Consider the following 24503-nt stretch of genomic DNA (forward strand, 5'->3'; position numbering starts at 1 on the left):
TGTCCTTCACATTGCACACACACACACACACATTTAAATAATGGTGAAAACAAAAATGTTTCCCCTCTGCATCGTGCAGTAGTTGTTGTGTGTAATGTGGGAAGGCCTGTGGCATGACTCCTAGAAGCAGAAGGGGTGCTAGGAATTATTCTGTTTTTGTGGCTGTTCAAGCTCAGTCCCAGAGACTGATAACCACAGAAGAAGGCAGGAAATTACCTGATTACAGTCTTCAGGTCCCCATGCAGAGAAACCATATTGGTATAAGAAATGAAGGTACATGTGTTCAGGTTGAAAGTAAGCAAGGTTTTTAATCAGGAGGATAAGTAATTGCTGAAAAATACTGCCAAGGCAGTGGTGAATTTTCTTGTGCTCCACTTTTGTGTGAAGTCGATTCATGTAAAATGTAAAGGTCTTTGAACTTTGTACTTCCATGTTGAGCGCTTCTCAGTCCTTGGTCTGTCCGAGATGCTTTGAGGTGCCAGCTGTGGAGACTGCTGAGTATATTGCAGGCACCTGCCCATCAATCCAGAAATGGACTGAAACTACCAGCTTCTTTCACATGGTACACCACACATTTGTCAGTTATTAATAATTTTGTTTTTTTTCTCTTAACTAACACCAGAAGTTTGACTTAGTAAATGTTTAACATGTATTACTGGTTGCCTGTGTTTGTAGAGTCCTTCAGGATTAATTTGTTTACAGCGTTCTCATTGTCAGATGACCTGTGCTGCACTGCAGGCAGCTAAATGCTGCACTCATCTTGGAGGCATCGCAGTAACAACGTAGATCTTAACAAGAGTTTACCTGGGCATCCCTGTGCTGTCCTCAGTCACAAAAGCTTTCCATGTTTACAGCAGCTCTGTTTGCAACATACTGCATTAGGAGTAGGCTTTTGCATGTGTGCTGCTTCTATATGCCCGTGAGTTTTTTGTTCTGTCTTTTTGGTTGCTAGAGAACTTGTTTTGCTTTTATTTTTATTTTTAGTGTCCTTTTTTGGATGGAGTGTATCAGTACATGAGTGTAGTCATTTGATTGAAGTGTAAGTAAAATCCTGACAGAATATGCCTGATTTTCTGGAAGTTCGGAATGTTATTTTTCTTTGCCCAGTACCAAAAGTTCTTGTAAGTTTTAGACATTCCTATTTCATGTAAATAACCAGCCCGTATCCTGGTGATAATCAGGTACTCAGATGCTGTTGTTTCAAGTCTTGTGGCTTGCTAGATTTATTCTCTAAATGAGTGATCTTAAGGCACTTCATTTTTGAATGCTGCAATGTCTTCTTTCTCAATTTCTTGCTAAGAAAATATTTTAATACCCATGAGACATCTACTCTTTTTTCCTCTTACTCAATATAGTATCTTACAGATTGTTTTAATCCTCACTCTGCAGTTAACCAAAGCACCATCAGGTTAGAGTCATTTAATTTTCTTTCCTTGAGCATTCTGATGTCATTAACAGTATCATCTTTATCTGGTATGTGCTGTCTCCAGAGCTGCAGCTTTTCTCCTTGTTTTCCTGACCTGATGACTGGGAAAGGTTGCAGGGGGAGTTAGGCAAGAGCAAATTGCTAAGCATCTTGCTCGTTCTGCTTGCTCATGCAGCCAGCACAACAGAGCTGTATATTTGAGAATAAACGGGATGGTCCAGTAGAAATAGGATGGAAAATATTCTATCCTTGAGAAACTTAGTCAAAAGAGAGAAGCACAGTTAAAACTCTGTGCTGTTATTTAAGAACAATCTTTCTTGCTCCTTGAGTAAACAGCAAATAGATAAAATCATAGAATCATAGAAGTATCTTCTGAGATCATTAAGTCAAACCGTCAGCCAGTCACCACTGTGCCCACTGGACCATGTCTCTAAGTGCCACATCTGCACGTTTCTTGAATAGTCATAGCCTGCAGGCCTAGTATAGATAATGCATTTATATTAGGCTGCATCAAGATCTGGGTCTCATTTCATTTTTCAAAGCCTGGTTGGATGTTGTAAATCTTAATGCATTTCCAATTGGACGTGACAGTCGTGCAAATGTGTGAAGATCATCTTTAAAAAACCCACATAAATATAATTAAGAAAAACAAAGTAAATTGTTCTGCCACAATTCAAATAATCTGCCTCAATATAGAAGTTTTTTTGTTGGATTTTTTTTTTTTTTTTAATGTATGTGTATGTGTTGGGGACTTTGTGCTGAAACAAGGGGAATAAAGATCCTGTCATGCCTCTTGACAGCTCTGGAAGTGCTGAAAGCCACTTCAGTTCTTTCTTCTCTGTCTCTGTAATGCGAAGGAATATCCCCACACAGCATTTGTCTGGGCTCAGGAGCATACCAGTTCACAAAGTGAAATAACTGAAAAAGGGAAAAATAGGAAAACTAAGCAGCTGACATCTGCTAGTTCTGGACAGATGTGGTTTAATGAGGAATACTAGTTTATTAAAACTGCATTATAGTGTTGGATGACATACAGAAGCCTTGAATTGGAAGAACCTTTTCATATACGAAAATTGCATGTCAGTGGCACGAGGAAAGAAATCCCCGCTTCATATGACTGGCAGCACGTTGTGTGCATAGACTCTGCTGTCCAGAGACTTAGGGGAACTATTAAAGGGTGAAACGGAAAAGAAGTCTTCAAAATCAGAGTTGCTAATATATCGCAAGGTCGTTGCTGTTTTATAAAGATTAGCTCAGCAAATTATTTAGTCAAGTCAAGCTATTGCTTCTGTCTACAGCAATAAGCTCTCATATGACCAGCGTTGCCACCAGTGGAAGCGATCAATTTTCAGCCTTTATGAACATCAAGGGGAAGTATAGAAACTGCCTCTTCTAATAAAAATACTTAACTTTCTTTTATGGTATTTCAGTGCTTTTGGGGTAAGGTTTTCCCCTTACGTGTCAAAAGACCATGCTGAGCAAAATAGGTACCATCTTTCTCTCAGGTGTAGTGGCACCAGAAGATTTTCTCCTGTTTAAAGTAATGCCTTTTCTGGCTTTGGCTCTGTTTGTGAAGTTAGTAGCTCTGACTAATTTTTCAGAAATAACTTTGATGTCCCACTAAGAAGCCTCTAAGTAACTTCTACAGAGCAACGTTTAAAGTTTGTTAGGCTGGGATCATCAGGATTTACCCTTGGTAGAGGCTGCTGTAATGGCGATGCAGTCAAATCAGTTCATTGTTTGAATTGCTCAATAGCCACTGGCTGTGTCAGGGGAAGCGTGTTCCTTAGTGGCAAATGGTAGGGAAGAAAGGATGAAGAATGTTTGAAGCTTGCAGTCGTTTTTACAAGGGCTTTTTTTGGCCAGCAGATGCCAAGGCTGATTGGGTACTGAGTTGACTGGAGCAGACCAAATGCTCTGTCTTACGCTGTGCCAAAGAGGTTGTGTTGGGGGACGTAATCCAGATGTGTAAATGTGAATGTGCTCCTGAGGTGCAGTAATTGTGTTCCAGAGTTCCCTGAGACAAAGACCGAGGTGGGACATATTGCTTTAATGTAGTACTTGGAGCTCCCTTAGGGATCAGGGACGAGCGTGATGGATGCGTGTGCGGCGCTGAGTAAGCCATGCCTTAACAAGGTCCTTACTCTCAGCTGAAGTATGCAGTCCTGAAGGAGGTGAGAAGTGTAAAGTCATTGGTGTTTTCTCCTTCTAATTCTTTCAAGATAAGCCAGATCCAAGATAGAATTAGAAATGATATACAAAGCTCTTTGTAAGCCAAGTCAAAGCCATAACTTTTCAGTGTTTCAGCATTATGTTAGCAAGGTGGATTGAGTTGAGATTAGGTTTGACTGGACTTAATGATAGGGACTTTTCAAAAAGTGTTACTAAGAAAACAAACTTTGCAAAAACAAACACAAAAAGAAACACCCCAAAACCGACACCTCCTCTCAAAAAAAAAAAAAAGAAAAAAAGAAAAAACAGCAACAAACCATGACTTACTTATAGTAAAATAGTTCTTTACACGACAGCCCATACTAAGTGTGTAAATTCTATTGCAGGAGCTTTCTGTGGTTCATATTGTTCATCTAATTTCTATGTCATTTATAGTTTTTCAAAATCAAACCTGAGTGTGTTGTTCACTAAAGTCAATTAGCAATTGTGGGTTTTTTGTTTTTTTTTTTTTGGTTTTTTTGTTTTTGGTTTTTTTTTTTTTTTTTTTTTTTTTTTTTTTTTTTTTTTTTGCTGAAGCACAAATGTATTTTCTATGAGTCATTAATCGGCACCAATGGTGATCGCTACAGAAAGCAACTGAAAGGACAAGCAAACGGTTGAATGGTTTTCAGTTCAGCATGTTCGGTTTGGTGTATTACTGAACAAAACTCTTCGTCAGCTCTTGTTGGTTTGGCTTGAGGAAGCTTTGTGCTGGCTGTTTCCCACTTTAGCTTTTTTGCTGAAATGCCCCTAAACAAAAATAAGTCCTGTCCTCATCTGTTGATGTGACGACTCAAATTAACACATGGTTTTTGACTAACCTGAAAGAACTTGCCAGGTGCTAGAGGTTTCCTATTTGCATCTGGCTTTACAAATTTAAGTTCAGGGTTTTAGGTTTAAAAAAAAATTCTTGGAAGTCGTTGATGGCATCTTTACATAAATTTAAATATAGAGTGATCTATTGCCAAAAATACAGCCTTGCCTTTTTTAACCCTTTTTTTTTTTTTTTAATAAAACCTCTTCCCCCACCCCTCCTGGGGGAGCAGAAATTTTGTAATTGATGTTATTTTTTTCTTTTTTCACCCCTGTCTTTTAACATCCTAAATTGTAGATTCAGATTTCCAGTGCTAATCACAACGTGAAAAATAAAAAGGTTGTGCATGCAATAAGAGAAGGGGCAGCGTTCTGAAGAGCATCTGCTAAACGTGCTGAGTTTTGTGTAAAAATCCCTGGAGTGTTTTATTTCTCAGATAGGTTAGTATGATTTCGTTGAACTGTGCCTCATTCTACATCACCTCATAGTGTGTTTTCTCATATAGAAAACAAAACGTCCATGGAGGTGCTGCGCTTCTCTCACAGTACTGCTTTTTGCAGCTTCTCCTGTTTGGATGTGAAGTTTTTCTTGGTATTGAGGCTAAATTCGTGTGTTCTTTAGAGATCTTATTTTCAGTCACTGACCAATTATCAGACACGTAGTACTTGTGGATGTGTCATTTTGCTACTGCAAAATTCTACACGTTCTTCTACGAAAACCTGAATGCCAGTTTGTACAACGTTAAAATGAAGCAGGAGTACTTTTTAAGCTAAAAAGTAGGTAAATAGGTTACAAATTGAGTACTCATTAAGCAATTGGGCTGTTTTCTTTCCTGAGCAGTCTGTGGAGTGCTGGATTTAACAACAAAGATGTAATGTTTTTTTTTTTTTTTGCAGCTAAAGAATTAGAAAGTTCTTATTTTAGTCTTACTGACTTCTGAGTGTGCAATTCCTATTCCATTTCTAGTCTTAGTTGACTGACCTCGAAAATAAGCACAAATTTGGAAATGCCTGCAGTTCCAGTAGTATCTTCAGTGCAAAATCTCTGTGCATGCTCACATATACATGTGTGCCTAAACCTTTTTACTCTTAATACCTCAGTGCTCATTGTCACAGAGCTGCTTTGGTTCTAGAATCACTGAAATTGTGCCAGTGTTGTTGTTGCTCAAATACCAGTGAATTTTAGAAATTTTACTTAACTCTCGCTTGTTTCAGCTTTGACAATCTGGAAATCAGAATACTTGCTCTAGTTTTGTTAGCTCTCACTGTATCGGTTTAACTGTAGCCTTTAGTTTCAGGGCCTAAGAGACAGAAATCTAGTTTTGGTGGTTACTCTGTCTGCTGGAACAGAAAGCAGAAAAGTAAATAATGTTTTATTAATTTCTTTTTTTGTAATCTTAGCACTTTAAAAGAGATGTTTTTAATGGTTTAGGGCATCAGTTAGGATCATCACATGAATGATAGTGAAAAGATTTAGAAAAACGTGTGTGTGTTGGAAGGTTTGTTGTCAGATGTGATTGCTCACTTTCTTTTCTCCATCGGTGATTTAAAAGCAACAACTGGAGAGCAGTAGTGAATGAAGAGATGGGCAGAAGAAAGCTGTGTTCAGCGACTCATTGATCTGGAAGCTTAGATGTGAACTGACAAGTATTCACTGGAGAGCATGGTTTTCTTTTGTGTTGGCATACGGATGGAATATCTTGTCTGAAAACATTCATGTCTTCAGTTTAGTGAAAAAATTGGGTTGATTTTCTGATAATCTGAGAAACTTCAGAGATAAGACACAGTTGACAGAAATGTTTGAATAATTACGTATTAGCACCAGTACTCAATGAAGTCATTCAGTTGCTTCATGTACAACTTAAAATAATATTACTGTTCACCAGTTCTTGCAACAGCAAGCTTTTCTCTGTGGTTTGAAAAATGCCATAATTTTGCAGCAAGTAGTTGTGTTGTGACACCTGGTTTATTGTGTGTAGTTGGTGTGATACAATACCTGTTCTGAGGTGTTCTGCCCTTCCTTCACCAAACAGTTTTAGGGAACTGTCACTACTAAAGAGCAAGGTGATTCATTTAAAATTAATAAATAAAACCAGGACTTGAAGACAGTGTGACATTTAACTTGTGCTGTGTCTTAATTAACGTGGGATTTGGGACCAGCTCTGGTTACTGCATATACAACCAGATTAAAGCTTCTTGAATGAAATTGCTGACAAGATGATGGTCTGGAGGTTGTTGAAATTTTCACTTGGAGCTGGTCTGCTTGACTGTTAACTATCTTTTGATTTTAGTTTGCTCTGTTTTAGTTGCTGTGTTTCACTAATTGTTGCCTGCCTACATCTTACACTTCGTGGTTTCAGAATGGCGAGTGAACTCTGCTAGGTAACAAGCAGTGTCTGTATCTTTCTTGTGTGCTAATACCCTTTCTAAAATTTGTTCCTATTTACTTGTTCCCTTGACATAAGCTGTTCTGCTGTGAGGGTTCCCTTTCAGACAGTTTGTAGATGTTATCTATCTAAGGATAGCAATGTCTTGGGGCACAAAAACCTAGGATCATGATAGTAGTTGTGTAGATTGTTGGTTTTTTTTTTTGTTTTTTAAACAACAGCAACAAGCAGTTCAGTAATTAAGCATTCTTTCTACTGCCAGTGTGTTTTTTTATGTGTATCCAGAATGTAAAGCAAAGCTAATCCCTGAAGTCAAACTACAGCTGTCTACACGAAAGCCCTTGGGGCTCATCTGTCAATACCTGCCCCCATACAATCTTTTATAGTTGCAGAATTTCAGGTATACCATTAGGATGAATGATATTTTATTCTATTATTGTTTAAACAGTGAGAACCAAAACTTGATGGTAGGGTAGGACCCAACTGCTTGGGTCAAAGTCAGAGTTTAATGCTTTTTTTTTCCCCCTTTTGGTGAGAGTTGGGTTAAGTAACTGTACAGTACTTCTGAAATGCCACCTCTATTTCTGAGTTGAGTGCGATCATTTGCTCACAGAGAGGAGTCCATCACCACAGCCTTCCAAAAGCCACCATATATGTGAAGTATATTGGTCAAAATACCAAATTCTGGTAACTTTAAACATCTCCTCTTTGAGAAGCTATGTTACTCAGACTTGCTGGCTGATGCTGAGCGTTGGTGAGCACAGTAATGAAATGCGTGCCGGTGCTACTTCACTGGAAGCTGTGCTGAAGACCTCCAAGAAGAGGCTCTGGATGAGCCATTCAGTACCATATGTGGTCTGTCATAGGCTAGTTTCATGCCTGCTTGTGGTAGTGGGAACTAGCCAGCCATGACAAATAAAAAAAAAAAAGAACATTGTGGCTCTTCAACTTGTGCTGGTACTACTTCTGTTATTAAAGTGAACACGATCTGAAAGCCCCTCTGCACTCAATGTGTGAACAGTGCTCAGCGTGTGCCATAGCTTCTAAATCAGCCTGTGCTATCTACGGGAGCAAACCTATACCAGAGGTGTGTGATGTGTGCCAGTGTTAACCTATCTCCTACCTTTAGTTTCCTCCTGTTTTTTGCTCTGAGTGGTAAAGAATTAAAGGCATGAAGTTGCACAGAGATGTGGTGGAAAGAACAACATGTAAACTTACTTTCAGGTCACAGGCCCCGATTTACTGCAATGACTCACTTAAAGATGTCTGAGATGAACCTCTCAGATGTATCGTTCAAGATGATTGTCCGAATTTCCTGTCAAAATATAATTGTTAGCCTTAGCTCAGCAGCCTATTGATGGATACATTACTACTGCTACTACATGTTTCTGAGTGAATGTGTCTATGCAAACTGTTGTGCGTTGCCTCACGATTGTGAAGCCATCCTGGTGTCCCACAGCAGGCATCCCTCATCCTGATGTGGAGCAGTATAAACTGTCACTTGTTGATGCAGTTCCCTTTGGCAGTGAGCTACTTTGGGTTGTGAACTGCCTTCCTTTCCAGTCTCTCTCCCTTCAACTGTCTTCTGCCATGCAGCTATCCCACAAAGTGCCACATACTGTCACTGTATTGGCACTGTCATTATGGTTCCTTCTCCCTCATCCAGCAGTGCCACATCTCTGTGCTCAGCACCTGTCAGCAAATTCTTCCCTGCTCTGACTCTCTTTCCCAAACCAGAAAGCCTGGACAGAAATGGCCTCACTCTGGCTTGCGGCATGCACCTGGTGGACAGTGAAGGCAGGGATATCTGGTAAAGTATGGAAATGAAAGGTCAGGCTCTCAAAACATTGTGGCTGTGAAGCTAGCTGAAGAAGTTCTGGTACCTGAGAAAATAGCTGGTGCTTTATGGAAGTGATGGTGAAGAGGTGGAGGTGAGGAATCACCACATCATATCAGACGTGATGGTGGAGTTCATGCATCTTGTACAGGATTAGCAGAATGGTGTGTCATGGTGCCAGAGGTCAGGACCACTTTAAAAAGTGATTGTGCTTTTATATGAGATGGCAGGAGAAGCTTTATCAGAGCAGGATTCGGAGTCAGCTGAGTAAAGGTGGCATTAGAGAAGATGCTGCCTCAGGTAGCCATCGCATTTGAGCAGCAAGCTTTTCACACACTGCCCTCCATGTAGGAAATGAAGTGCCTGATAGATGTATTATGTTCTACCTTGTTGGCAAGTGTTACTAGAAGGATCTCTTGTAAATAAGTATTTGATTTTTTTTTTTTCTGTTTTTTTTAATGATTGAGAGTACAAGATTATTAAAGGGTTTTGCACTGTTACAGAAGGATAAACAAAGGTGCATTTTCTGGTGGACTCTTGTTGTGAGTCCTTGTCTTTACAAGTACGTCTGAATAATTCTCACAACCCTACTTATCTCGGATACTGAAAGACTTGCAGTGAATGGGCTGAAATCTGTGTTCTTGGAAGTTTTGAAACCGTATTTAGCTGACTTCTTAATTGGAAGTGTTCTTTTTCTTAACGGTCATAGGGGCAAAATGAGCTTTGAAAATAGAATGAGTTAAAATGAACGTTGACAATGCAAAGCAGTAGTGTATGATTATAGTATTGTTTTAAGTATACCCTGTAACACATAGAATGCATCAGAAGTGCTTGCCTAACTTTCCTAGTTGATCTTGTAACTTACTAACATACCTGACTAAGAGAGGCTAATTTTGTGGAAGAAAAGTATACATTTTATGAGTGTCCTTCTTGAAATTTCCAAAATAATACAAAATAAATAAAAATGCCCCACAAACATTTTCTTCTTTCAAACGCATTACATTTTGCTTTGTTTGCCAGGTAGGAAAAGAAAAACAATTGTGTGGAATCAAAAGAAATTTCCTATCAGAATTTTAGATTGTAGGCTTTGTTCAGAGAGAGGGAAGGGTGGCCACTTAGTTTTACTAGAAATATATGAAAAATGACATTTTTTGAAGAAAAAAAAGTGTATGCCTTTTTAGAAAAAATGCTTCTATTTGAAATGTCTTGCTACTGGACCTTGGAATAAGCCTGGCTAAGTTATGCGCTGGTGTCTTGGCAACAAGGCAGTTTTAAAACCTGGGTGCATAGAGATGGTCTCTGCTTGTCTAAGCAATGATAAACCTTTTCCGAAAGTCAGCAAGACTGTACCAGCCTACATCATGACTTCAGTAGTGGTAAATGAGTGTATTTAACTTGGATGGTTTTGTCTCATTTCTTCTTGCTTCTTTACACAGGGAGTGAAGTACCTCTGCATTCCTGCTGCTGACTCACCCTCACAGAACTTGTAAGTTTTCTTTAAAAATAAAACACAAAGCCCCAGAAGTCCTTCTGTGCTGTGCTGCCTGTTTTACAGTGATTTAGGAGATCTAATTCTGCTCTCTCCCAAATATTACACTAATGTGTTTTTAAACTGCTAAGAAAATACAGTAATGTTTTCTTGCAGCCACTTTGGTTCTGACCCTGCTTTTTGTGTGTAAGGGTTGATAGGAGAGTCAGTATATAAATAAGTATATAACACTCTTTATTAATTTTGGTGTTTCTGAGTGAGTCTGTTCCTAATACATTCCCAGTTTATTCCAGCCACTGTTTTTGTAAACCTTTTTTCCTTGCCTCTTCTTTCTTACTAAAGCGGTATGTCTAGCCGTTGAAGAAAGGGAACCTATTTGAAAGAGCTGTGAAGTTTGGTGCTTCAGGGGTTTAATTGAATTCCTCACACAGTGCCTTAGAGATGAAGTATCAATATGCAAACTGCTCCTGTGACTGTGTGCTCTGGATGACTCGCACTGCCTCTGAAGGCCCCACTGCTCTTATTAGCAGACCGGCGTGGCAGGGAATTTGTCTGCACTGGGGTGATTCTTGCCTTGGAGATATGTGTACAGAAACTATTGTGTGCCAGCCTCAGTTTTTTTTACCACTGCTCACATTCATGCAGTGCTGGTTAACTTGACCTTGGTTTTAATGTTTTCAACCATTGAATTGAAGATGCCTAGCAAATCTCGATTCCAAAGAGAAATCAAAACAGATTTTTCTAAGAGAACTTGGATGGTGACCAACTTTTTCCTCTAGAGCTCAGTGTTTATGTTGGGGAGACATGAGGGGGGTTTCAGCCACATCCTGCCAGAAAGTTTGGTAGAGAAATAAGTACTTGAAAGAGGCCTGGTACGTACGGAAGGAAATGCAGCACTGCTTTTCTCTCATGTCACAGCAGTATTCCGGCTGATGCTTTCGGTGAATATTTTTAGAGTGTATGTTTCTCATACCCTAGAAAGATTCCAGTGTGACACTTGGTATCTATTGGTTTGCCTTCTCATTCTGATGTGTTTCTGTCGAAATTGTAAATAAATAAAATTCCTGTTCCAGAACTCTAATTTTCAACACAGGTCTGTAATGAGCAGTCAGATAGTTAATTGCCTTTGTCGAGCAGCCACGTTTGTGGCCTTGATATTTCAACATAAATTTTAAAATTCAATCCTTTTGTATAGGAGAAAAAATGAGATTAGAGAAGAATAGTCACATCTCATATTGTTTGTTGGTATTCTGAGATTTGTCGCATTTCAGAAAATATTTTCCAGGTCTGTTTCATTTGTAGAGATCAAGATCATTTCAGGAATGGAAGTAAAGGGACCAGCATTTCTGATGATGTTGATCATTGTCCTGCTTAGTCCTTCCCTCACTGTTGAGTATCAAGGAGTTGCATTGAAAAACCACCCCCAGCACTTCAACTGTCTGGCATGGTGCCAAAGCTGTTAAAGCTTCAGTAAGAAGATACAATATTTGCATGAGTATTGTTTCTGTTGTGCTGAAGGCATCTGCAATTCTTGCTTTGGTGTCAGGTGGTTGCAGGCAAACGTCATTACTTCTAATACTGAGACATTTTATCACTTAAAATAAAACTTGATGAGTAACTGATTTTTCTTTTTTCGCTTTATAGAGTGCAGAAATTGAAGTAAAGTCAAATCATGATGCCCACAAGCAGTATTTTTGCTTGCTGTGCACAGGGAGTCCTCTGAAAGCAAGAGGAAATGGTTTTTCTTCAGACTTAGAGGCTATGACAGTCTTATCTAGGAGAGAGTAGCTGCACTATGTGCACCCTCTGTTTAGAGAATGCAGCTGAGGAACAGGAAAGGGAGTATGTCTCTCTGCAACATCCTTACATATTTACTTAGTTCTCTGGAAAGACACTATGGAGGTCTCAGGAAAAAAATACAGCACCATTTTGTGTTGCAGGTGCTTGTGTTTTCTTAACAATTAGAGTAGTGCAACTGCCTGGATGCGTGCTTCTGTCTAACCTGTCTGGCCCAATGACAGGTTTGTTAGAAGTTTCTGAAACTTGGTTGCTATTTTCCAGTTGCTGGCAGATTGAAAGTGTCCACCTGAAGGCCGTTACTCATTACTCATGAGCGTGTCCAGAGAAGGGCAACGAAACTGGTGAGGGGTCTGGAGCACAAGTCTTATGAGGAGCAGCTGAGGGAGCTGGGATTGTTCAGTCTGGAGAAGAGGAGGCTCAGGGAAGACATCACTGCACTCTACAACTTCCTGAAGGGAGGCTGGGTGAAGAGGGGTTTGGCCTCTTCTTCCAGGCCCTGGAAGAAGACCCAGGACCTGGGGAAATGGCCGCAAGTTGCATCAGAGGAGGTTTAGGTTAGACGTGAGGAAAAACTCTTTCTCTCAGCGAGTGGTCAGGCACTGCAATGGCTGCCCAGGGAGGTGGTGGAGTCGCCGTCCCTGGCAGCGTTCAGGAGGCATCTGGATGAGGAGCTGTGAGATATGGGTTAGTGCTTGTGGTAGCTGTGGTAATGGGAGGAGGGTTGGACTAGATGATCTTGTAGGTTCTTTCCACCCTTGTGATTCTATGATTCATTGAATTTTGGATCTGTAAGCTCCCAGTTCACTTCAGCTGAGTTTTTGTGAGGTGAACTTTGGTTTCTTGTGTGTAATACACATTTACTTGTTGTAAGCTTGTTTAGTGGATATCTTCCTTAAAGGGATGAATTGCCAGTGAAATACAATAGGGGTTCCCCTGTTAATGTGCTAATGCTCACCAGAGCTGCTCAAAAGCTTCTCTCTGCTCCTGTGTTTTTCCCCTACCTAGTATAGGAATGAAGCAGTTGCTTTTGAGATCTGAGGTGCTTCCTCAGAGTCAAATGCATATTTTCCTGGACAATGAGAATTTTGTCTTGGGCCACTGACTTCCTCAGAAATGTCATGTCCTACAGAACCTGTTACTAAAAATGTATTCTCTAGAAATCTAATCTTCTGTTTCTGAGTTGTTCTAGCTAATTGTCTTAGGCTATGTGTTTCTAAGGAGCTAACATCCAACTGTCAGGCCATTAATGGTGACAATACAGAAGCCTCTTAAGAAAACAAATTTAGGTGGATCTTTGCATTTAAGCTGCCAAAGGAAAGAGACATCAAGATACTTCTTTTTATCTGTTTTTGCATGCATTCCATGCATCTTTATAGTTATTTGCAGAAGGCTGACTAGCAATTGTGATATTTAGAGCTGGTATCATAACTCAGCCCTCTGGCAAGTTTTGGATTATCTGGTTAGCCAGTGCGTAAGCTTAGACAACTTTCACATCCTGTTGGTGGGGGCACTGTGCTCGTTCTTCTCCCTGTGGTGTTTTTCATCCCGAAGATGATGTAGTTCATTACCCAGGTTTAAGCTTACCCAGGCATAAGCTTGGAGATGTAAAAGTCGAGATATCACCTAATGAATTGTCTTGAAGTAGCTGATTATTCTAACAAACAGGTTAACATTCAATGCATGTGTCAAGTGCTTTCCTGTTACAGATGATAATCAGTGATTTTGCAATTAATGTAAGATTTGCCAAATTTCTGTTTGAGGCACTTTCCACTTGTTCCTTATCTTGTTTTCTGTATTAAAAAAAAAAAAAAAGTTTATCATAACTTTGATATCAAACCGTGTTTACTGGAACCAGCAAAGACCATGTACTGCTGGAAAAGTACATTTTTCCTTTTCTGTGACTCCAGGTGAGGAGGGATTGTCATCCTACAGAGCAGCTCTAGCTCTAAGCTTGGTTATTTCTCTTCTCATTTTCATAAATGCCTGTTGATAGTTAACAGTGAATCAGCAGACTGAGTGTCAGCAATAAGGAAGGACAAATTAAACTGAGTACATGGACCTCACAGATAGCTATATTTAGTACCTTATAAAGATGCTGTGCTCATTCACAGATACTTTTCAAACCAAAGCATTGAAGTATTTAACCAAAACTTGTGCCTAGACCATTGAAGTGAATTCAGTGATGCTTGGAGCTTCTGTTAGCCCTGTTCTCTAGAGAAGACGGAAGATGGCTGTATGAGGTAGGGATGTTGTCAGTCCAGCCCTAACCAAGTTTTGTCTGATCAAAACCAATTACTCTTGGACATGCACTCCTTCACTATATAGTAGCAGTGCCTCTTGCACACACAGTGCAAACTCTCATTTGTCCTCTTGAGTTGCCTATGTGAAGCTGCCTGTGCTCCACAGGCAGGCCTGAATGTCGTGATGTGTTGCAGCTCAGCCAGTGGAAATGTCTTGGAACAGCGGTCTGAGCATAGAATGGCTTCCTCACTCTTCTTCATTCATCTCGCGTTCTTGATCAGTTTATTGAGAAATAAAGAATCCCAAGTTTACATGCTGCCCTAAAACTTAAGGCTACGTCATGCCTTCAAGTTTTTAAGTCACTCAGGTTTCTTCTGGCAGTCTTCCACTGTGTATCCAGTGAAACAAGACTTGCCTTGAAGAAAGAGTCACGGGCTTTATGATTCCTCTTTTTGGGTATGTCAGTTTAGACTTCATCACCTCTGTAATTTCCACAGGCACCCTTGCATACTGTTGCCCTCCTCCAGCTCTTAGTGTCTGTAATATCTGCAGCTGCTCTGTTGGGCAGGAAGGGAAGTTTCCTCTTATGTGGGCATTCCTGATTTTTTTGTGGCTGCTGGTGCTGGGTTGAGGTTTTTTCTACTCACCCTTGTGGTATAATATATGTGTAGAGTGGGGAAACATCTTGAGTATAGGACGTTGTGTTTCACGGGTGTTAAGTGCAGTGTTCATCTTTGCCAGTAAGCCTGGTATTAAGTACCTCTTAAGAAGCAGTCTCTGTGCTGCGCACACTGCTGCTGCTTGCAAGCCTAAAGTGCAGGAGCACTCAGAGGCTACAGAAAAATCTAGCTGAGTTGAGCCAAGAGGTGCTGCTGGCTTCTGTGGTAGGTTGTAGGCAACCCATGAGCTTTGCAGCCTGAAAGGCAGAGGCAGGGTGAGCACCCTGGGGCTGAGATGCAAAGAGGTGCAGTTGCAGGCTTGCTGTGAGATGACTGCGGTCGGCTGCTCAGCTGTTGGAAGCTGTCAGTTCCTTTCCTTCAGGCTTGCATCACTTAAGATGAGGGGGCACAGAGAATTTTTTCTTACCAGGGCTAAAAGGGGAGGATTTCACGTTGCAAAGACTTACAACGTTTATGTGTGTACTAGTGAATGGTTTGGTGTAGGATGATGTAAAGTCAAAGTTAAGCTGCAGTTTGGGTAGCAGGATGATGCTTTGTGAGGGGCTGTGTACTTCGAGTATTGCTCATATAGCTGCAGTCTGTTTCACCTAACATGTAAGTCACTCAAGGAGATGTGAGGCCAAGTTACCAGAGGAATAAAACACAAACTGAAACACAGACTCACTGTTCATCAGAATGAAGTGTTTGCCAATGTTTATCACACCGTAGTGCCTAAGATACCTGTTCCTCCTTCGGGTAGCACGGTGAATAACTATGCCAAGTGAATTTTGGGTTTCACTGGTAGATGCTAAGTTTTACACTGCAAGTCCTCTGTTCTCTTTGAAACTCTAGAAACAGGATTAAGTGAGCTTTCAGATGCATTTCTTTCTAAGTAGCGATTTTACTAAACACAGCACTTTCTTCACTCTCTTTCTGCTTCTGTTTTCAGGGCAAGGCATTTCAGAGAGAGCATCAAATTTATTCATGAGTGCCGACTTACAGGTGAAGGCTGCCTAGTTCATTGGTATGTATAACACTGGCTAAAGAAACTAATTAAGGGTTTCTATGCCATCTTCACTCAAGTTAGGCAGTACAGGGTTGGACAAGAAAACCACATTGCTTTATTAAAATGATGTTTCTATCTGTTATGCTGATAGCATGCTACTGGCTTTCTTTTTCTGATCTGCATGGCCAGAAAAACAGTATTTTGGGCTAAGTGGGAGTCATCTTTTCTGGAGATATTCAGGGCTCACATGGAGGCTTTCCTGCTCTGTGAGGAATCTGCTTTAGCAAGGTGTTGGACTCCATGATCTCCAGAGATCCATTCCAGCCCCTACAACTCTGTGATTCATCAGCTTTATGATAAGTTAGCACTTGTCTCATTTGCTGCAAAATCCACCTGAACTGAAGTATTGTCATCATTTGAAGAGTCTCAGAAGACACACAAATGTTACTAAAGCCTGATGTAGCTAAGGCTTTCGAGCTGCTTGGCTGGGCAGCTGCCTGGAGGAGGAGCTCCTCAAGGAGCTTGAGAAATTCTTGGCCTTCTCTCCAAATCAAGCCTTTTTACAGGTCTTTCCTAACAAAATAATAATAAAATCTTTGACTAGAGCTTTTATTTATTTGTGGTTGTTAATCATTGTTTTTCTAAAGATTTCCATAATCCTAATAATCAATTTCTATAAACAGCTATTTTGATGACTTCAGTGATTTGTTATTAAAAAAATAAAAAGCCCTCTGAAAATAAATTGATATATTTATTTATTTTGACTGCTGAAGCATTCAAAAGTTGCATTTCTTAATAGCGAGTCTCTGATTGGAGAGATGCTGCTGGGACTATAAAGAGTAAAAAAAGGATTTTCCACCCTGGGTTTTTTCTTGCTCCCTGCTATTGGTTGTAGTCTGTGCTGCACGTTCAAGTGGCATATCTGAGTGTGTGTCTGGAATCTGTCATCTCATGATCTGAGCACTTATATATGGGGTCTGAGCATAAATCTTCAATTTGTTATTGACTCGTGGCAGGGTGTGGACGAGTCATTTGGTCAGTCTCTGTATGTAAAATGCATAATTTGTCTGGATCCTGGTGGTGATAAAAAGTGTGTATTTAAATTTGTGGCATCCTTCAAGAACATTGAGATGGTTTGGAAATGTCTGGTGAAAGAATTTGATATAAATGCAGCACTAGCTCATTATACATACTTGTGATTATACATACTTGTGATAAGAGTTAGGAGTTTTTCCAGAGCAGGGAAACCAGTACTAGGGAATGATTCTTACTTTATCCCAGTGTCTCAGGAAACTGGAGTCCTGAGAACCTAAGTTATGCAGTGCATGGAGAACAGAAAGAGGAAAAGAGCTCAAACAATCGAACCTGTGCATTTTAACAGTTCAGTTAATTGCAGAACCTGTAAAATGGAGCTTTTATTCATGATGAGGAGGAGGGAGCAGTCTTATTTTAGTGCTTTCATCTGTATAGGCAAAAGACTGGGTGACTTATTTAGCTCATTCAAAATCAAATTTAACTTAGAAGTGTACGCTCTCCTCCCCTTTTGTGAACACTTTATGTTTATTCCTTCCTTTCTAATCTCATATGAATTATCATTCAGAACCCGCTTTTTCAAACTTGTTACAGATTTGTTCTGATTCATTTGAAAAAGCAGTACCAAAACCCCCTTAGCTCCAATGCAGTAGTATTTATTGTGGCAGTTAACACAGCAAGCCTGCTGTGGCGTTGGTTGGGAAGTGGTGCTTTTAACTGTAATTGAAGCAGAGCAGTACTTCATCTATTTCTTGCACCTCGTTTTTCATGCAGCCTTGCAGGTGTCTCTAGGAGTGTAACGTTGGTGGTTGCGTACATCATGACCATCACAGACTTTGGCTGGGAAGATGCACTGTCTGTTGTCAGAGCAGCGAGATCCTGTGCCAATCCTAACATGGGCTTCCAGAGACAGCTACAGGACTTTGAAAAGCACGATGTTGATCAGGTATAACCTACAAACAAATGAAATGAGAAACAGAACTCTGAGTTGGTTGATGGGGCTACTTGTCACTGTTCTGAGGCCTGCCTGGTCTGCCTGACTCCTTGGGCTTGCTTTGTGGAAATGACTTCTTTGGTAAGCCTGCTACACTGGGGAGGTGCAGGTAGAACTGAAAGTATCAAGGAATATATGGGATGAGAGTGAAGATGAAGCATAACATCCATGTACACCTGCCCAGCCGTGCTCTCAATCCAGTGATCCTCATTGTACTGAAGACATAATACAACATTTAAACCTTTATAGAGAGAAGATACAAAGGTGAAGGGCTCAGAATACAGCAGCAAAACCAACTTTTAGTTGGTATAAAGTATAAAAATATTCTTTTCCCTTGCATTCATTTGAATTAGTAATTAGGGAAGAAATCATAATCAGAAATCTGCTACCTGTAAATGAATTTAGGTTATCATTATGATCTATGTCCTCTGCCAGCAATACCTTCTGTAACTGAGACTTAATAAACATTTAAATGTGGAGAACGGTCTCAAAATTTTTTCTTATTTCTAGCCTTTTAAGGCTTTGTAGGCTAGGATAATTAAGGAAACAATAGGACTGCAAAGTGATTATAGTGATTATCGTAAAATGAGTTTCTTACACCTAAAAACAACATTCTATGCAAAAGACCTGCTCCCCATCAGTGGCTTCCACTTACATTAACTTCCTACTCTGACTGTCCCTTCTGCTTACCATTGCTCAGCCTATTGCTCTTTGGGCTCTCTTGGATTACAGTTATTAAAAAATCAACAGCGGAGGCCAACCAAAATACATGAGATTAAAAAGAAATCCATTTATCATTACATACCCATCATTCTGCTGCAGAAGGTTCAGAGTTCAGAAATTACCATTTGTTTTGCATAATGCAGCTTGCAACTGTAAATATTTTGAGTTTTTTTTTAATATTTAACTGAATGTTTCCTGGGTCGTTTGGAACTGGTGTAAATGGTAGAGTTAACTGATTTTTTAAGAGGCAAAAGTCAGAGGGGGACTTTCCAGACTTGTCTCCTTCCTCCCTTACAGTCATTTCTGCTCTGGGCAAATTGGTCTGGGCAAACAGCAATGACAATTAAGGCTGTATGCAAATAGCCTGATAAAGACAGTAACGTCTTTTTTTCATCCATGATGGACAGGACATTCAGCCTATTTCACTGAGGGGGAGGCAGTAGCTTGCAGAAAGAAATATCCACCTGTAGGCACTGGCTGGGCTGAAGTTTCTTACTGTCTCTTAATAACAACCACATCCTTAGCAGGTGTCTGTTTGCACACCTGATTTCAGTGGAATATTGCCATCTGCAAAGGGTGTGAACCTTTTTTTTCTGATTTCAGCACCATTGGTGTTTTGCTAAGTCTATTCAGAGCGATATCCTGCGGGGTTTCTGGGATGGAGTCCCTTCTTGATCTTACATGAGGGGTTTAGTCTCTAAGGTAATCACGTAGTTTGCAGTAATTCCAGATTTCCAGGTGCAGGTCTGAGGCTTCAGATTTTCCTTAGTGTTATTATGACCTTTTAGGAATAGGAGGCAATAATTATATGCAGGTCTTGTCTCCCAGTGTTTAGGTAGATGGTCTTTAAAGCTAAAGTCTATAATCCTCAAACAGAATAAAGCTGTGGAAATTAAGGCTTTTAAAAATTCACAGGAGTATTATCTGCACTGGAACGAAGCAACTGTGGTCTGTATCTTTCTGCTGCTTTTGCGGTAAAGAGCGACAAAATTGTTCTGAATGACTTATGTAGATTCAAATCTTCAACTGCCAAAGAAATGACAGAAGAATCTGACAAAGGTCTATGGAACTAGCCTGGAATAGAGAAGGTGAACAGATATGATTTCCTTTCTTCCTTGCCGTGTGAGGTGGAGGTATCAACTGGCTGGTCTCAATCAGATAAAATCATACAACAGATACTTGTGGATAATGTTGGTGAAAATATATGGATTCAAAATTTTGATTTTTTTTTGTATCAAGCACAAAGATATTGCCTCAGTCTAAAAGTACCTGAGATAAAAATTGCAGGAAGCTGAGAAAATCATGGGGAAGATGTCCCAGCATCATTGCCCTTCCCCTACATTGTTCCCTCATCTTCAAATGATCCTGGTACTTTGGTCGTATACCAGTCAGTCATTCATGTCAGTAACATAGAGGATCATATACTACAGCTGCTAGATCTCCTGGTCTTTTTCTTCCTGCTAGTTACCTTTTCTAGTATCTACAGTGCAATTTCTACTTCAGGTGTTAGTCAGATGAGGATGAAAAAGCCATACCGGTGGTTCAGTTACTGGTCTTTTAACCTTTTGAAGTTCTTTAAGGTTGCTGTGACTTCCACACATACTTATCTCATTGCTTGTATGTGCTTGCACAAGTCCAGGATGTCCTTGCCCAGTGGATTTTCCTTATTCAGGATTATTCCAGTCAGCCAAGCTGTTAAGCAAGTATGTCATTTTAGGGAAGGTAAGGGATCTCAGTGGTTTCATGTGTGTTCCTCTGTCTGTGCATTCTGTGCTCCTTTTGTAGGATGCACAATATTTACGTGTTTTTTTAGATTGCTTGTATTCTGAAAGGCTCTGTAGGGCTGGAGGGAATATTACTTGTGCATAAGTCTCCTGATATTGCTTCATCATGTTTTATCTGTCTGTTTAATCTCTGCAGTTCAGGCAGTGGCTGAAAGAAGAATATGGCGAAAACTCTTTTCAGGATCTGCAAGAAGCCAAAAATCTTCTGAGCAAGTACAAGGAGCAGGCAGAATTGCAGCAGAGTACTGGGGGAAGACAGTGGAATAACAACTTCTCATCTGTGCCATCTCTCTCATACAACAACTACACAACAGAGACCTAGTCATAGAAGGCTGAGTTTTTCTCTCTACCTTTGAAGAATATTTTGCCATAATTCCTATCCCATCTTCAAGACTTGACAGTAATCATGCAAACAATTGATTTGTAGAAAGCTTCTTGATGAAAATTGTACATTATGTGTGTGTGGATGAATGTGTTTAACACAGTTTTATAATTCCGGCAGGATCTAGCTCTCTGTACACTCAGAGACAAGATCCAATTACTGTGGCTGAGCCAGTCTGCCAGCCACAGCTGTTGTCCCTACATGGCCTGGCATTTGCTGTGAGGTTAGCTCAACTTGTTTTGTTGTAGGCTAGCAAAGGGCTCTGAGAGATGAACTCTAGTGATTCAAGCTTTGGCACTTTGACATCTCTGCACTTTTACTGTGGCAAATGTATTATTGCACCTGAAGAAGGGAACTCAAATCTACAGTTCACAGTCCATTGGCAAGTAACACCCTGGAGATGGACTTGTGCTCGAATGCTAGGCTGTAAACTGGGGCAGGTTAGATATGTACACGCACCTTTCTACCAACAGTAACAGCTAGGGGAGAAGTGGGGCAGACAGCTCTGAGTAATAACATCTTCAACTGCCACAGTTGTACTTGCTTCAGTGCACGTGAGACAGAGCTGTCAGCAGAACTCCCGCAGACCGAGAACACAAACTGCCACCACAGTTCAGCTGATACGCAGTGATTTAAGCCATGGTCCTCGGTTGTGCTTAGGGTCTCCCATCATGAGCTTCTCTGGAGCATAGTCAGTCAGGTCTCCATGCCACTGATCTTCATTCCCTGTGGAACACATGCCTCTTCAACACACGCCCCTGCGCACGTGATAACGTGTCTCCAAAGAGTGGGCTTGGTGTGAGTGCGAGCACCTGTTTCTTTGCTTGTGCTGTGGTTTGCTCTTTGACTTCAGCTACCTCAAAAATGCTGTACTTGTCATTGTGGTTGTAAATGCAACCTTGAAAATGGCCTTGTGTAATCTTAATCTGGCACTGAATAATGTGCGTGAGTGTGTGAGGATGTGCGTGCTTCACAAATACCTGTATCTGAGAAGTTTGTTTTCTTTTAAAAATGCCCGTGTTTCACACTAGAGTTGTTTGAATTTGACTTTCTGCCATTTACAAAGCACCCTGTATTTTGCTGTGATCAAGTCAGTAGGAATGCATTTGTAAATTGTTTTCAGGTAGGTTAAAACAAGAGGCCATACACTGCCCGTGGTAACACAGTGTGTTTCTAGAGTGGAGTGGCTGCCTGACTCAGGTGCATTCTGAGAGTGTAGCTTCAAATATGTCACCACAGATGCAGGGCGGTGTATTGGGTTATGATGGTGTAATGGGGAGGGCCATTGATGCTGAGCTAACGGCTCCTTGTCTTTGGCTCAAAGGATGAAAGGCTTATTTTTCTTGAAGATTGAAAAAAAAATAAATCTGAATAGTCAGGGTATTGAAAAACAAAAACAAAACTCATTTGTTTCAACTTGTGATGTATATCATGTTAAAAGCTGGGCATTGGGCTAGAGGCAGTCAGCATGCTAAATACAGTTGTCATCTCTGTCAGTTGCTTTTGGTACTCTGACCCTCCCATCCTGTCTCAAAATTCCTCTTTATGTGATTTCCTGCTTGCTTTGGGTGGCAGTGAATTCTTTGGATGGGAGCAATGCTTTTGGGGTCAAGTGAACTCTGGCCTTGTTAAATATCTTCATAACATGTGTGTTACATTTTCTGAAATACAGATCTTGTGTGTCAATAATAGTCGAAAAGAGAAAGGAGTGGGGTGGAACTGGCCTAACCATTTCATCCACATCCAAGCCTAAATCAGAGAGCTCTCATTGCACAAGAGGTTTAAGTGTACTGAACACAGCAGGAGCAGGAAAATCATACTGATGTTAACAGTAAGCTGTCGGGCATGAGAAAGGTGCTGGAGTTTTTGTTTTCAAGCTTGTAGTTATGAAAACCACTACCTGCTTGGGATATCCAGCAACCTATGGTCTGTGTTGGCATGCTAACAGAAGTATTTGGTGTTTCTCAAAGAGGTTGGTCTGCAAGTAAGTAGCTTTCAGGAATTCCAGCACAGCAGCGCCCGGGTTGGCAGTAGCCCCTGTGCTCTGAGAGTGAACATGTTAATTGGAGAACGCTTTCTGTGATAACAAGGTGAAATACACCTTCAGGATGGTGCTCCATTTGCTCAGCCCTCTCACGATAAATTAGTAGCATAATATCCGCTTGTCCCCGGAGGATAGCTGCCAGAAGCATTGTGCTCATGCTCTTGCAGGATCCAGTCAGTCCATCTCGTAGGGGACTCCGACAGTGTGCACCCTGTAGCAGTTTTTATGCTTGTCCTTGCAGTAGTAATGGTGTGAGTGTTGGTAAGTTGGCAGGTTTTCTGTTCTGGCAAACACAAGGCAGGATGGGAGACGTGCTACTGTCTATATGTCCGAGGTTATTCTGTATTGGTTTTTTAAAGTAGTTTCATTATCCCCAAAGAGTCAGTCCCAGAAACGGGACTTTTTTAAAAACGGAATTTGTATTTAGGGCCATATAGCCATATCAGTGTGCATTATGCTGCAACTGGAAAGCAGATACAGGGTAAAGCAGGAAGAGAGAGGGAATGCCATATTGTTGTTAAGCAGATGTGCTTCTTTCTTTTTAAAAGACAGGAGGTATTTTCTGCAGGCTCTTGCTCCTGCATCTTTAGTGGACTCTTTGTATTGCATACCTCATTTCAGGGTGACAGAAGAGGAATGGTGGTCTGAGTGAACTTTAATCTGTTTCCTCTGTGTAGGGAGCAGAAGGGCTGTTTACTCTTTTATTTCCATAAAGTGCAGAAGCGAGAGTAACTACAATTCCCACCTCTGGCTTTTTAGGAAGGGAAAGGAGCAAACACTGAATACTTGACAGGATTTGTCTTCCAGCCAGCCTTTCAGTGGCAGTTTGCAGGATATCCAACTATCTGGAACGTGTCTAGACCCCTGTCCACATCTTAATAGTTGGCCTTTCTGGTGTAGATGATGCATTCAGTTATTTTGTTTCTGTACTTCAAAACATTCTTCTCATTGTGATGTTCACTGGAAAATGTATAAAGTTTATAACACTTTATTGGATATCCAGATTTGAAATGTATGATTTTTTTTTTTTTTTTTTTAAACTTGATATCTGTGTGTGATTATAAGCAAATGCTTACTGTTATACAATGTAGGTAATGGGTAAATGCATTAATTTTTATTACCCTGATTTTTAACCTGGAAAGAGTTGCTTCCTTGCATCTTCTGGTTGACTGGGAAGATATGGCAAATCATGTTTGTTTTTTTTTTAAAAGGACAATAACAACATTGGTTGCTATAATGGGCACCTTCTATAAGGAAGTCAGTGAAAAATTATAGTAATCCAGCTACTTTGAAAGCTCTAAACCTGGTAAGCTTCTCGATTCCGTCTTCCTGTTCCCGGGCATCTTAGCAAAGCCTTGAGTGCATTTTCCAAATGTTTGTATTTAATACGTTCTACAATTTTTTTACAAATAAAAGTAAATGTTAACACCTGATCTGCTTGTGTATTTCTTGAAATAAGTAGCAGTCTCTGATAGGCTTCCAGTCACCGTTTGTATCCCTGCAGGTACAGTAAGCATAACACTGACCGGTTGGGGTATTCAGATGACTTTCCTCCTGCACACAGACTGACTGACACTTCTCATCTCCTCACCAGCTTCATCCAGGTCAGTTCAAGAATCTGCAGAACAATCATCTCTTTGATACTAGTCCCAAAAGACTTGTTGCTATCTTGGTG

At 40.5% G+C, this 24503-nt stretch overlaps 1 protein-coding gene across 1 annotated transcript in view; it reads left to right on the forward strand.

Annotated features, from left to right (window-relative positions):
- The window catches only part of DUSP22 (dual specificity phosphatase 22), a 41880-nt gene extending 17619 nt beyond the window's left edge, over nt 1-24261 (forward strand). Inside the window, exons 4-7 of the mRNA XM_042869018.1 lie at nt 10111-10160; nt 15813-15887; nt 17676-17847; nt 20539-24261. Of these exons, the coding sequence (XP_042724952.1) occupies nt 10111-10160; nt 15813-15887; nt 17676-17847; nt 20539-20724 (483 nt within the window). The 3' untranslated portion in view covers nt 20725-24261. The remainder of the gene's footprint in view (nt 1-10110; nt 10161-15812; nt 15888-17675; nt 17848-20538) is intronic.
- Nucleotides 24262-24503: the final 242 nt, after the last annotated feature.

This window comes from Lagopus leucura, unplaced genomic scaffold, assembly GCF_019238085.1.
Source record: "Lagopus leucura isolate 7727_CA_CO unplaced genomic scaffold, USGS_WTPT01 Super-Scaffold_100002, whole genome shotgun sequence".
NCBI lineage: Eukaryota > Metazoa > Chordata > Aves > Galliformes > Phasianidae > Lagopus > Lagopus leucura.